This window comes from Corvus kubaryi, unplaced genomic scaffold (genome assembly GCF_017639235.1).
Source record: "Corvus kubaryi isolate FWS band 111438036 unplaced genomic scaffold, C.kubaryi_AGA036_p1.0 37396, whole genome shotgun sequence".
Classification (NCBI taxonomy): domain Eukaryota; kingdom Metazoa; phylum Chordata; class Aves; order Passeriformes; family Corvidae; genus Corvus; species Corvus kubaryi.
The window spans coordinates 22,518,478-22,533,508 of NW_024581135.1; the positions used below are offsets into that span (position 1 = coordinate 22,518,478).

The 15,031-nt window shown below is 38.1% G+C and overlaps 1 protein-coding gene across 1 annotated transcript in view; it reads left to right on the forward strand.

The window, feature by feature from the left end:
- AGPS (alkylglycerone phosphate synthase) overlaps window positions 1-15,031 on the forward strand; it is a 53,115-nt gene that overhangs the window by 13,314 nt on the left and 24,770 nt on the right. Inside the window, exons 3-9 of the mRNA XM_042040525.1 lie at window positions 2,901-2,991; window positions 7,338-7,458; window positions 7,540-7,614; window positions 9,205-9,276; window positions 10,849-10,928; window positions 12,521-12,601; window positions 13,654-13,779. Coding sequence (XP_041896459.1) covers window positions 2,901-2,991; window positions 7,338-7,458; window positions 7,540-7,614; window positions 9,205-9,276; window positions 10,849-10,928; window positions 12,521-12,601; window positions 13,654-13,779 — 646 coding nt within the window. The remainder of the gene's footprint in view (window positions 1-2,900; window positions 2,992-7,337; window positions 7,459-7,539; window positions 7,615-9,204; window positions 9,277-10,848; window positions 10,929-12,520; window positions 12,602-13,653; window positions 13,780-15,031) is intronic.

Sequence of the window (15,031 nt, forward strand, 5' to 3'; positions counted from 1 at the left end):
CTTCCTAGTCTGAGTCAGTCAGCTAGTATGAATTAGCTTGAGTCAAAGCTGCAAAAACCTAACTGGGATGTTGAGCACTTCAGTTGTTAATTTCTTGATTTTCAGGCCCAAATTAAAATGCAAAGCCTTGTATAAGCCAGTTCACTGTATAATATTTAGGGAGATGCTGCACAGAAAATCACACTATAGAAAAAAAAAAAATAAGGGGCAGGACTACTTTTTTTTTCAGAAGGAAGCAACAAGGCTGCTTGACTGCTGAGTGACTGATACGTATCAGTCGCTGTTCTAGAATAGGAGAATGGTGGTTTTTTCCCATCATCCACATTGTCTCTGAGAGATAACATTAGAAATGCCTTGTTGGGCCACACCCGTATAGTTTCTTTGGAATAGTTTGCCACAGTGGCAAAAGGAGAGTGTTGAAGTCAAAATAGGATAATAAGCATCTGTAGAGGTGGTGTAAATGCCTCATCCTTTCAGTACCCACTTACAGGTCTGCTGTCCATAAATTTGTCTAAATTTGCAAGTCTGCTCATACTGTCTGCCTGTGCAGCATCCAGTGGCAGCAAGTTCGAGGTTGTGGTTATGTAAAGTATTTGTGTTTTGAAACAAGTATCCCTTACTGTTTTGCAGGACTAGGCGAGTTAGTTCTTCAGCCTATCCACTGTGTTATTGATTTATAAGACTCAGTCATATCCTCTCTTGCATTTTCTCCCCATGCTTCTGGAGTCCTGGGCCCTTCAGTTTCTGCTTGTAAGGCCCTGTGGTCTTTACAGTTGTTCTTTGCACCGTCTCTAGCTCCACCAGATCTTTCTGGAGATAGGGACAAAAGCTGTGTGCAGCACTCAAGGTGAGGATACAGCAGCGTTCTACAGAGCAGCAGAAAGGGATGAACTATCTTCTTTCTTACACCTGCCCAGTTGATGCATGGCACTGTTCATGTGGGAACAGCCACAACACATGGGCTGTTGTATGTGGTCAGTGAAGATGCCATGATGCTGACTACCAGTGTGATTCTGCAAAATAATCAAGTAATGATTTTTTTTTTTTGGCTTTTGCAATTATCTTAACTTCCATCTTTTTTTGTCTGCTTAAGTTTTTTTTTAAGGTCCTGAATTCCTATCAGTGTGATCAATAAACTCTGCCCTTTGCTTCTTAACTTAATCTTATCTTATCCTTCAGCCTGTAGAAGAACCTTTTCTTCAGTACTGTAGCAGTGTGTTTTCTTAAATAATATTTGGAGTGAACACCTGTGGAAATATAAAGGAATGTGGGACTTCATTGTATCCACTTTATACGCTTTCTGTTTTTACACCCTGATAGAACTCCAAGGATTAGTGAAAAAGGATTCCCCTTTATGAAAGTCATGTTGACTTTCCTTACAGACCATGCATCAAATGATCTTTTTATTATAGACTCTGCCATCTCTGCAGGGATAGATGATACTTGCTAGTCTGAGCAACTGAAGCTGTTTTTTGGAGTGTGTCTGCAGAAAACAGTTTTTGGGGGGCTTCTTGCACCATCAGTGTATACATACAACGCTTGCTTCCTGAGCAATTATGCATTGTACTCTGTGCAGTAAACTAACTTCTATGCTGTGACTTCTGTCTGTGTCTTAAAAGTTTTGGGGCTCCTGACAGCTTTAGTTTGTCCTTTGAGTAAGTGATTAAGGTTACCCTCACAAACCAGCTATAGTGATAGTTTGGCAATACTAAGAAGTAGGTCTGGAGAAGAAAACGCGCTAAGGTGACCTGGGTCTCTGCCTTCCTTGCAAACTCTTGATGCAGATGCATTAAACTTTCATTACTTATTGCACTTTCCTTTTCACAGAATTCACATAATTTCTGTATGGGTATGATGAAACGGTAACAGCTGTCACAGGAGGAATGACTGAACACTGTCTTCCACGCTGAAGAGTCTAGCTTGAGTTGAGATAAGGTTGTATAGCCTTTTAGTTCTAGGAGTAGAGTAGGGGGTTTGTCAATAGAAGAGCTGGGGGGTTAGTAGAGATGAGGAAACAAAAAGAATTGATCTTTCTGTGTAACAAGTGACTCAGTTGCAGAGTTGGTTGCACCAGCTGTGAAGGACAGGGTCATAACTGGAGTTACAGTGACTGATCTTAGAGGGACAACCCTATTAGGTCTAATGCAGTGGCCCAGGTGAAAACTATGGTAAGGATTCTCAGCTGCTGAAAGCTCTTAATATCAAAGGAAGATCTTATTTCTCCTCTCTTCTGGGAATAGTTTTGCACACATAAATGTGCTGAAGGTGTGTATATGTGTACAATTAATAGCAGTAGTTTCTAGCTGTTTCCAGTGTGTCCCCAGCCTTATGTGTTTTCACATGTGGTGCACATGGTCAAAACCAGCTCCTCTGTCCATTGTAAGTCTGCATTTGTCACATGGCTAAGCTCTTGCCAAACAGTTTGTGCTGGACATAATTTTACAGTGCTTGATGGATTCTGATGCATTTTGATGAAGGGGCAACCTCATACTGTTTCTGTTTTCTTGAAAGCGTAAGTTGTACTGAAATGGGTTTGTGTGTCTGAGACTACATTGCAGTGTGTCCTCTGTAACTGGCTTGTAAACTCTGGTGCTGCTTTCTATACTACTGCAAGGGAGAGACCTTTCTTAAGAGTGGTGGGGTGGGATAACTGAAAAGCCTTATGCCCAAAGAAAAGTGATCCCATGCTGACAAATTATTTGATTCTGTGTGAAGTAAAGAACAGTTAAATACAATGAAATATGCGGTTGCATGAAAAGTAAATGTGCAGAAGCTTTGCAGGCTTGTAGGTAAAGAGTTTGGTTTAAAACTTCTGTTTGTGTGTACATAGAATTGAAAGAAATGTATCTGACATACATTCTTTTAATTTAAAATGACCCTGTGTAATATTGACTTTTCAGGTACAGATTAGGTGGTATGGTATTACCAACTTTTAAGGAATGGATAGAAAAAACCTTTGGAGCAAGTCTGGAGCACAAAACTACCTCTAGAGTAAGTAAATAGCTGAACCAGTTCTTTTGAACATTAGTCTTGGTGATAATCAAGACCACACTGTTAAAGATGATTCAGCTGTTGCACATAATTGATTTAAATACAGTGTATTACTACCTCCAAGTTTTTGGGGAAAAAAAATTCGTTTAGAACTACTATGTGAAACCTTACATGTCTTAGCATGACTTGTGGTTTCAGGATAACTGGTAGTACATGTATTGAAATGAAAGTTCCCAACACAGGGAGTTTTTTGTCCTGTCTGTAGCTTACATTTCAAGACTGTAGAAACTGTTAGCCTAGAGGGAATTGTTTATACAACATGAATGTTATTCATGATAACAAAGAAAATACAGGGCAGTTAAACTGTGATGTGTTTTCGGTGTACTGAAAGATGTCAAAATTCTTATTTGACAGTAATTTTTATTTCCATGTCTGGGTGCTGAAAACTGACTACCAGAATACTCAAGATTGAACTGAACGTTTTCAGAAAAATAACACGTTGGGAATGCTCTGGGTTTTGTAAGTCATACATACTTTGCTTTTTAGAAAGAGTAACTTATGTTAGAGTCAGGAGACCTGGCTCCCTTATTAGAATCCCTTTGAAGCTTCAGGTTCCTGACAAGATAGCTGCTAAAGCAGTATTGGAAACAGGCTGTGCTTGTACTGTGACTGTAGCAGCCCTGCTTTGGGTAATGGATGGCTACAACCCATCCATTGGTTGAGTCAATGAGTTCAAGATCGCATTTTCTTTGAAGCAGGCAATCTCACAGGGCCTGAAAACTTGAACATTTCTTCAGTTTTCTATTCATCAAGACAATAATTCATCTGCTGTGACTTACAGGATCTCCATCTGCCAATATATTTTGAAAGATTCATCTGGGTGTGTTTTTGTTGACCAGGGTTGGTCTTAATTGGCAGCTGCTTTAACGTGCTGTGAACAGAGGTCTTGAGAACTGTTCCCTTTTTACATGTAGAGAAAGGATAGAGCAAAGTAGAATTGAAGGACAAGTACAGATTTTTTTACTAATACCCTGATTCCACAGTATGTCTTGCAGACCAGCTCCTCAGGATATCTGCCAGCAATGTTGAGTGCTTTTCTGTTATGTTGTGCTCCTCTGGTTTTGTTGGTCTTGTGATCTGAAGCAGGCTGACTACCTTGATATGGGATAGGACTCTTTGGAGTCTCCAGTATATACCTGGACTTCTCATAGCTAGTCTCAAGTACTACTGCAGGTCCCTCATTTTCATGGCTGTCATAACTCCTAGGGTATATTTCAGTTTGTCATGCTGTGCTGGGTTTTCAACTTCTACTATCACCTAAGCATGAAGAAAGCTGTGTATAGGAACAGCAGTAGGAAAGTGGTCTCTTGGTTCATTTGTCTTTCTATCCCATCTCTTCCTGCCTCTGTCATATAAGATTGGAGGGTTCCCTGTTGCATGTGACTTTTGTGTTTTAATTAACAACAGTAAATGTACCTGCTTTTGTGATGTTCAAGAACTGTTGATGCTGTTTCTTTTTTCAGACCAGACTTAACGTAGATAGCACTTTAGACCTAGTGCACACAGGCTTCCTGACTAGCTTTTCAGGGTGCAAATCTTAAAATATTTCAGTCCTGTGAGAATAAATAAAGGTATATTTTTGTTTGTCACTGTGCATAAGATTTTTATAGATACATACTAACTTTTTAATCTTGAAGATTAAAACTAAAAGATTAAAAAACTTGTGGAAGAGTTATAAAAATCAAGATACTTAAAACCATCTGTGAAGAATTGTTATAGTTTTAAGTATTTCTTGTTACAGAGAACAAAGATCTTCAGGCACTTAGTGTTCAACTTGATATGAAATAGTTCTGTCTATGGAAATCCATCAAGAAACAAAAGTTTAAAATATAAAATGTAAACATAGCTAGCAAGAGTTTTTCTTAAAACAAGTGATTTAAAGATCTTCATTTGGTACCTATTTGTTTGTTTTTCATGTTTGCTATCAGAGTCCTTTGGGCTAGCAAGTAGCACTGTGTGAATGTGCATTAATAGCAGAATAGTAAGAGCAGCAGTTCAAGACCAGATTTATGTCGCGCTTACTGTGACTGGCTCCTAAAATCAAGGTGTCTCAGTAGTGGAGTGCCTCTCACCTAACAATACTTAATTTCAGCTTTTGTGTTTGTAGGTGACAAGGTGAATATATTGGAGGGAAATGGCTTTTTTTTAGCTGTCTGACACCTTATTTCAGTAAGTACGGCATTATCCTTAAAGCAAGTCAGGATGGCACATATCCTCTTCCAGAAGTCAAGTCACTCTGCATTTTTATTATGTCACATGTTCCTTATAAAAATTCTAACCCAAACTTTTGGCTATCCATTTGAACCTCTGAATGATGTCAGCTGTCAGTAATGAACGTCTCATGCAGCTATTTCTTTCTGAATTATTCCTGTCAGTACTCTTAGTTTCTCCATAACCTTACATAGTTTTTTGTAGGGTGAATGCTTCATCACAATGATACAACTTTCCTGATAAGTTTAAATCTTACCTTCTTCAGCTCTCACAACTTTGAGACTCAACCCATTCAGAATAGACTGCTGCTGTTGTGGCAGATGGGAGACTATTAATCTGCAATTTCCTTACTGTTAGCTTGTTAACTGGTACTTTCTGCTAAGATTTTATCTTAAGACCCATAATGGCAAAAAGTATCGGCTGCTCTGGAGGTTATGTAGAGCAAAGATAGGCAAAACTCTCTTCTAGGAAAGAAAACTTAGAGGTGTGAGTATACTTTTGTAGAAGACAAACTTAAGAAGATGAAAGCAAAGTGAATTCCATTTTGTTACTCTATTTTTGTATTTGTCAAGAAGCATAGGTAAGGCTTGTCAGAGAGATGTCTTAAGTTTCTTTGACTAGGTGGAACATTACTTCAAAATACTTTCTGATGGTGGGGCTGTAAATTAGCTCCTTCAGGCATCACTAGGCAGCCCAAAACCTTTCCTGAGAGCTTTACAGCAAAAGTGCAAGCGCATTCTTCTCTTTGGGTTGGTGTCAGTTAATTTTCCCGCAAGGCTTTCATAGCAGAAGTGTGAAAAGCATTGCACTCATTTAACTGATTTTTGTTCAATCCCTGATTTTTAAAAATGTATTTAAAATACAAGATGTGGTGGTAAAAAAACTTTCAGTTCTGCTCTCACACTTGATGAACTTTGTTAACAGGAAATAAGCTTCTTGACCAACACTTTCTTTTGAAATAAGACTTGAAGTCAAGAAGTTAGATTTTAGTCGTCAGACAAGGTTTTTATCTAATTACAGAACTCTTTAACCAGAGGCCATTTGTGATAGAAGATGTATTCCTTTAGGGAGATTACCCACATTTGCTCCATTTTTAAGGAGAAAAAAAAAGCATGGTCTTCATGGAATCTTCAAAGCACATAAAAGTCTTGAACTTAATGTCTGCAAAGTATTTTTTTTAAACTGAATCTTGTAAAGAATTCTTGTTATCTGAGTGGGTTTAAAAAGTTGACACATGAACTATGTTTTTATGTGACCAATAATCTAAAGTAGAGTTCAGAAAAGAGAGTTAAGTGGGTATGTCTGCACTCCGAGAAGCTGTTAGAGTACTTAGACAAGACATCTGTTGGAAGAACCTGGAAGAATCGGCTGCTAGAAAATCTTAAGCAGGTTTTAAGGTTTTCCCTCTGGACTTACAGAATCTTGATTCAAGGTCTGTTGGTAAGTCAAAATGTCCTGTGTAGCTTCTTCAAAAGAAGAACACCTTTCCAAGGTGTTGGTCAGGACTTTAGATGGAGGCTTTCTGGAAACACCTGCATGTTTGTGACTCAACATGGATTTTATGGTCTTTCTTATAGGTGAGGTCTGCTTAAAGTGTGCCAGTTATGTTATATCAGTCAAACTTAGTTTTACCTACCACTGGACTTCTGATTAGGCTTTGGTCCAATTTGGACTTATCTCTCAGTACATGACAGGAAGGGGGAACTGGGTTAGTGAAAACAGAACTGTAAGTAGAAGAATTTGCAGTGTGTAGTGGATTTAGTATGTATTGTAGTACCTTGGAAAGTCTTAAAAAGAGATATTTTGTTCAGTATGCATTCATAAGCTCACGTATTTCTCCAGATTTATCAGGAGAAAGAAAGGTAAGAATGTGCTACTGAAATAAAACTTCTTGTGTGCAGAGTAGGACAAGCTGGGTTGGTGGTTGAAGATGTGAAGGAGAACTGATGTCTTTCTGATCTGGAATAGTTGTGTTTGGGTATCAGTCAGCGTTAGCCTCTTTTTCTTATTTCTGTTGTACAGCAATGCTGTAAGAGTGAGCCTATCTTTAATGAATTTATTTTCTTGTATTGTAGGCATCCCTAAATGTTAATGATGTACCTCCATCCATTGTAAATGAAGAATTTCTTCAGGATCTTAGAGCCACTAAAATCTCATATTCCCAGGATGCAGAAGATAGGGTATTCAGAGCTCATGGTAAGAGAGCTTCATTTGTGTAACTGTGCTGCTTTTGATGCTTCCTTGTTTGAACTTGTTAACTTATTGTTTGTGTTCCAGGTCACTGCCTACACGAGATATTTGTACTCAGGGAAGGAATGTTTAAGCGAATTCCTGATATAGTTGTATGGCCTGGTAAGCTTTGTCATCTTCTCCCTTCTGAGCTGGGAGGCCATTGTTTGCTAAACTCCTGTGCTCTCTAGTCAGGGGAAAGCTGTCTCTTGGTTCACTGACTTCACTCATCTTCACAGAAACTGAAGGATTTTTCTCGTGAGTGGTAATCATGATTCTTTAGCATCTGGACTGCAGGTTGGGTCTGTGAAATCCCATCACTTTGTAGAGAAGTCAATTTATTATTAAATATAGCTGAAGTTTGTGTTGACAGATTAATTCATCACTTAAGTAACCACAGTGTAATGTGAACGTGTATGTTCAGCAAGAGCAGTTGTCAAAAATGGCAGTCTCAGTTTTGGGTTCAAGGTGTACATGATGCCAGAAGGGTAGTGAAATATTTGTATCTAAGAACTTTTTTTTTTACATTCTGTACTTCAGTAAAAAAAAAGTATAACACCTGTAAATCCTATCAGAACACTTTACAAAAGATCAATGACTTGAAGAGCAGTGCAATCTGAGTATAGGCTAGGCCTGTTTGTTTCTGTCTAGTAAAAGGAACAAATGCTTATTTTTTACTTGAGTCATGTGTCTTTGGTCACTTCGAACTACTTCATGTACCATTCTTCAGCAGTGAACCAAAAGGTCATTTGATCTAAGTAAATGTCAATTTCTGTTCAGTTGTGTGATTCCAACTCTTTCGTTACCTTTTATAACTTTGATAGCTGCACTGCATTAAAAACCCCAAAATTTTTTATAAGAACTTAGTCCTACTCAGTTTTGCCTCCTTTATTTAGAGGAAAAAATGGGAAGCATGAAAAGAGGCACTGTAAGATGAAATTCATTACTTGAGGCCAGGTACTTGACAGCTCAGGTGACTGTGAACAGTGCTTGCCAGCACTTCTATTTTGTGTAGCTCCAAAAGCAGCTGAAACAAAATGAGTGACTACCTTCATTTAAAACAGCTCTGTATGACAAAAGCAAAGTAGCCAGAGTTTGGAAACTATTTATTTAGTCCTGCTAATTCTTTGCTGTTTGTACAAACTCATGTATGGAATGTATTTGATCTCTTTTTCGATCCTTTTACTTGGCTGTGCACAAGCATTTCCGCCTCCCTCTTTGACCAGGTACAGAATGCATCCTGAAAAACTAGATTTCATCAGCAACTCCACTTCTGAAACTGAATGTCAGCCAGGAAGAAAAAGATGTGCTGTTCATCTCTCAGAAGAAACTTATTTCTCACTTAAAATAAATTGGACAGCCTATTTTGAATAAAAGCTTTACATGTGATTTGTTCTCCAAGATACCTAGGTGAATTGTTAGTGTTTGGTGGCCCATCTTGCCCTGAGAATTTGTGGGAATTCTCAATCCATGAGTAGGGCAAGAGACTAAGACTGTAGTTAGTTCTCAAACGTAGAATTCTTTGAAGTCTAAACCTTACTCTCTAAGTGATACTTCTGAGCCCAGCTCTTATTTAGTGCCTAACTTTGAACTGTCTTCCTTGCTGGTGTCAGAAAAGGAGCTGCTGCTTTTTCAGACTGCAATATTTAGTAATAAGCACAAATAACAGTACCAAGCACAAATCCTGTTTTTTAACTGTTTGTACTTTTTTAGTTTCCCATGAAGACGTAGTTAAAATTGTGGAATTAGCCTGCAAACATAATCTCTGCATAATACCATTTGGTGGTAAGTGCAATTATGAAATCTCATACCTGTTTAAGGTTATTAGTGAAAATGTCTTCTACTTCAATTTAAATATGTGTTCTTCATTACTTGTGCTTTGTTCCCACAACATGTATAAATTAGTTTTTTTCATTGCACTGTTGAAGCTCAACGTTTCAGAGAGGATTGTGGTCAAACACTACTGCAAAATTATTATAATTTCCTTGTAGACGTTGTTCAGTAGAGACTGCTGTGGCAAGGGGTTTTCAGGAAGTGTTCCAGATAGAGTACAGCTAAAGGCCTATACTGTCTGTGTCCTTCTCAGCCTAAAGGATTAGTAAAGGACTTCAGGTTTTCGGTGTGGATGTCTTTTCCTCTAAGCCTGCTGAAGTAGAGTTGTGAGCTACCTTGTTTTGACATAGAGCTCAGGAAACATGGGGGGTTGGCTTTCATTAGCTCATTCTGTGAGAAGGTTTTTGTTAAGAACTCTTAATTCTGTGGTATAAATCTGTGTGTTTTACTTGGTACTTGCTTATGCTGTAGTACAGCCCTTGCAGAAGGGCATTAACTATTTGAGAAGATGAGTATTTCACTTGAAGATGATACCAAACTCGTGGAGCTGGTTCCTCCCTAAGCACTCTCACCCTTGCCAGATGCATCTAGAGGGCTTCAAGACTGCTAAAAGTCACCTTTTAACTAGCACTAGTAAACTGACAGAGCTGAAAGCAGCAATATTGACTATTTCTTGTTCACTGACCAGGATACAGAAGGATCTTCAGGTTATTTTCCAAGTTTGTTTCTAGTAACCTACAGTCAACTTGTGAAGTTACTACAGTAGGGGTTGGTATTTAAGGAAAATGCCACCTTTTCCGTCACTGGAAACAAAGGTGATGGCCTTCACTGCTCTTGCAGGGTGTTTTATTAGCTGGTGCTTTCTCTATACTTTCCCTTGGCTGTTCTTCTTGGAGACTGCTGTGGATCTCAAGCATCGTACTCTCTCTTCTCCTATGCCTGTAACAGTCTTTGGGAAACAAAAGGCTTCTTGGAAGCTCTTCTGGGACATCCTAGAAAGATACATTAGAAATCTCTTAGAAGTCTGATGCTTGATTTTATACTTTTTTTTTATACTTAAACCCTTTCAGTATTTTTGGTTTCAGATAAGTATTACATTTCTGTACTAGACAGACTTCTTATTCCAAGTTTTTAGGTTGAAGTGTAGTGGCTTCCATAGTGATATCTGAAGAATATATAGCAACTATAGTTCTCTGTTTCTTGAATGGCTTTGTAATTTCTCATCCTTCCTTGTTTTAAAGCTCTGTGCTTGGCTTAACACAAGCAGCTGAGATGATCACAGAATGTCACATTTGTTACGGAGTGCTGCTAAAGCATTGTCCAGCTCCACTGCTGCCTTGATTTTGTGAAACCCAGTCTGGGAGAAGGCGACAGCCTTAACAGGCTAATCACAAGCCTCAGACAGTTAACTTTAGTGATCTTTCTTTATTCAGTTCCGTATCAGAAAGGAGGGAGAGAGGCATGGTATTGGAAGAAAATCTACCTGAGAATTTTATAATCACAATATCGTTCCCATATTTTCAGGAGGGACAAGTGTCTCTAGTGCCCTTGAATGTCCTGAAGAAGAAAAAAGAACAATTGTCTCACTGGATACATCACAAATGGTATGTCTCTCTTAATGTTTTATTTTGATTTTTTAAAATTATCCTACAGTTACTTGGGTGATCACTAGACAATGACATTTCTTTATGTTCCAGAATAAAGTAGGGATGGAAATATTGATCTGTACCATGATAATTAAATTGGTACTCCTTCAGTTTGTTTTTCTGATATTAGTCTGTACTACTTCATATGTTCTGTATATATTTAATAAAAAAAAAATCACTGTTAAGCCTTATAGCAACTTTAAGTGATGAAACTTAGAGAAAGCGACTCTTCTTCTATATTGGAATTTGTATCTGAGGATAAATGAAAGGCCAAGAGGAAGTTGTTATTGCAAATTTCACTAGTTTTTGCACTAGACTTCAAATTACTTAAAGCAAACGTTGATAAGATGACCTAATATCTATAAATCAACTTGAAGGATAAAATTTCAAGAAATAACTGGGTTTTTTTGTGTAGATAACATCTTGAGAATGTGAAGTTCATAGCTTTATGGCAGTCTAGAAATGAAGTGCTGTAAAATTTATTGCTAGTTTTCATCTTTCCATTATGAAGGAGCTTTGTACTTTTTAAGTGATAGATTTATGGCTACTTGGTAATGAGATGCTTCGGAAACAGCTCTTATCTTTGATGTGAGGCTCTACTGCCTCCAAGTACCTGCTGAGCTTATTAGCTCCTTTAGCCTTGAAGGTAAGACCTGGGTTTTGGCTCCATTCTCTCCACTCAGTTGTTCTTCAGTTAAACAAAGGGATTTTTTCTGCAGAGGTGGTAGTTGCATATTGAAGGAAGCTCTTCAGGTGCCTATGCAGAGTGAAATGCAGTGAGTACAGTAGTGACTCAGGCCCTCATTTGAACTCCTTGATTTATAGCTTTGACTTCTGTCAGGTTTTGGTGTGGCAAGGAAATGTGGTTAATTCTTACTATCTTGCTTTTTTGTCAGCTAGATACGTAAATAAGCATTGAGTCAGAAAATAAACCACTTCCCTGTGTCTTGAATGATGGCCAGCCAATTCTTGTAATCATTAATGAAGAGGGAAAATAAGAAAAAAAGGTGAAAAGAAGCATTGTCAAAGTTAAAATGTGTGTGTCTTGGAGCAGTTAAGATGATTGCTGAAGCTTTACTATTTTAATAGACACTTAGTGGTTATCTTCAACTTATATGAAGGGTCTATATTGCATAAAAACTAATTCATATAGGCATCTGAGATCAGGTAAGCAGTTTCTGTTGTAACTGAAGGAGCTGAAGTAGTTGGCTTTGAATAATTAGTTAGCCCATATTTTGTGAGGGGGAGACTCCTGTAAGAGTTTTGACTGAATTCTTTCTGGCTTTTTTGCTTTTTATTCTGTAAACATTCCTGGTATAAGTTGGCGAGTGTGTTACTCTCTTGTAATGGTGACTTCATAAATTGAAACCTGTTGTGTAGCAGTTGGAGGGAGTAAGGAGCCTCAGCTTCCACTGCTGTGGAATAACTAATAGCTGGAGTGGTATTAATAGTAAATTGTATGACTAAGCATGTTAATCCTATAGCATTAGAGAAGGAAATCAACAAAAATCTTAAACACTGATTCGTAGTTTTGATTGGCTTTTCAACAGAATCGGATCCTCTGGATAGATGAAAAAAACTTAACAGCTTGTGTAGAAGCTGGCATTGTTGGACAAGATCTGGAAAAGCAGGTATTTTTATCTGGTTACATTTCTAGTATTTTTTCATATTTTTCTTGGGTATTCTTCATATCTTGTCCAAATCATTGAATTCTAGCTTAATTCTTGTGTGTTTTCATGCAGCTGGTAAGAATTACATGCAATGGTTAGGAACCCACCCATCCTAATACATGACCAGTAAACATGCAAAGCCACAAGTTCCTGTGGTATAGAGAGAACCATGAGCTAAATGAATCGCTGTAGAGAGGATGTAGAAATGACTTTCAGTCTTTAAGTTAGAACCACTCTGTACAACAGAACATAGTTAATGGTCCTTGTTATATGGTATACTTAAATACAGCTGTCCAACATGATTGTTATCAGTTGGTCAGTGCAAATTGATTATCTCAAATGCTCTGATGCAGTTATCACTTAATGTGAGGGTGCTTGGCCTTTAATTTTTGCGGTTTGACAGCTTTCGTGTTGTAATTCTGAGGGCATCCAGTCAACTTCAGGTGCTGTGCAGATGGCAAAGCCAAGTTAATACAGAAAAATGAGAAACAAGTGACTACTTAATGTACAGGAATGCATGATCTGCATCACAAATAGTTGACACGGTTGCATACAGGAAGCCCAACCAGATGGCTTTATATTAAAACACATCTCTCCTTGAGAGAATTAAGTACAGGCAATTTGCTCAAATTTTCTGCAGACCTGCTGCATATCACATTAGGATGGAAGGAACAAGAGATTAAGTGCCTTATTTATTGGCAGCATTTGTGCAAAGTTGGCAGTTATTTAAGTTATAACTTTGTGCAGATGTATATGAATTCGCACCTTGTTTTGAACAATAGAGTTCTCAGTTTTAAAATACGGGGGAGGAGTATTATAGGGTGATATGTAGCACAGGTATGCACAGTAGAAGCAGAACCAATTTGCATGTTGTACATATCCAAGATAAAACTTGAATAAATGGGTGTGTGATCAGGATACTTACTTAAAACCAAACCAAACAAATACAGAATATTGAATTTGGAATACTAAGTCAATGCAGGACCTGTAGGATGTATTTTTCTTTTCTTTAGCTTGCTGAAAGTGGCTTCTGTACAGGCCATGAACCAGACTCCATGGAGTTCAGTTCACTAGGAGGATGGGTAGCAACACGAGCATCAGGCATGAAAAAAAACATCTATGGAAACATTGAAGATCTGGTAAGTAGTTTTAATACTTGTTCTAATTTCTCTGTTCAGATATTTAACTTTTATAATGACTCACAATGGGAGAGTAAATTGTGGTTCTTCGTGTGATACAGTTTTGGCATCAAATCCTGACTGAAAAGCTTGTTTCCTTGCTTTTGGTATTAGTAGTAATAATCCTTATCACTGATCTAAAAGTAATTTTCGTTTGGGTACTCACTGACTAGCTTAAGGAATTGTTACCCTGTCCTCACTCTGGTGCTGTCTTCTACCATTCTGGACTCTCTATTAATCCAGTGTAATAATCCCATCAAACTACCAGAAGTCCCATGTTCTTTCCTACCTTTTGGGTGTACCTGAAGATGTTTAGTTGAACTGTCTAACTCTGACAGCAAGCTCCCCACCTTCCTACATCTCCTAGGCTAGGAGTATTTTTTAAATCAGTAGGCTGATCTAATTGCCCATGTGGGCGTACGTGGTGAGATGTAGTGCCACCACATGGTCTGTAGGAACCCAGGAGAAGGAAGCAGTGGACTGGGAATGGCAGTATTCTACCCTTGAATCTGTTTTAGTCATTCAAATGCTTCATCTTTATATTAGCTCAGATAATTCTTTGACTTTTAAGCATGCTTTTTGATTTTAAAGTCTACGTTTTCCATTACAACAAATGCATTGAATATATTGAAGATAAATCATCACTGTTCAGTCTTTGACTGCCTTTTTGCTTCAAACTTCCAGCTTTCTCTCATAATTTGTACAGTAACCCTTCCATGTGTAAATTTTTTCCTTCTTTCCTGCAGCATGCTCTAGGTAATGTATCCATGTTACCTCAGGCTTTTTCATCAGCTCATGGTCCAGACATATTTGTTCTGTGCACAGATGTGACACTTCACTGTCAGTGACTGAGCTTGGCAGGAACTACACAGTTTTTATTCAATAGACCTGGCTGAACTAAAACTAGTAGCACTTACAAAGTGTCATCGTTCCCCTGCTGCCTGAAGTGTTACGGAATGGTATAGTTTTGCTTGTACTGGGAGTTGTGAAGCAGAAGGCTTTTCTATTATGGAGGCATAACTTCAGGCTAAAACAGCTTCTGAAATTTTCATTAGGAGGAAATAGGATTGAAAATTGATTCAGAACAGTTCATGAGTTTCAAAATAGCACAGTGAGAATGTTTCAGGGAAGTGTTTACCTTCTGAGGAACTTTATATCTTGAAGCAGTGTGTTATATAAGCTGCCTAAAACCCACTTACTGCAGAATCAACGG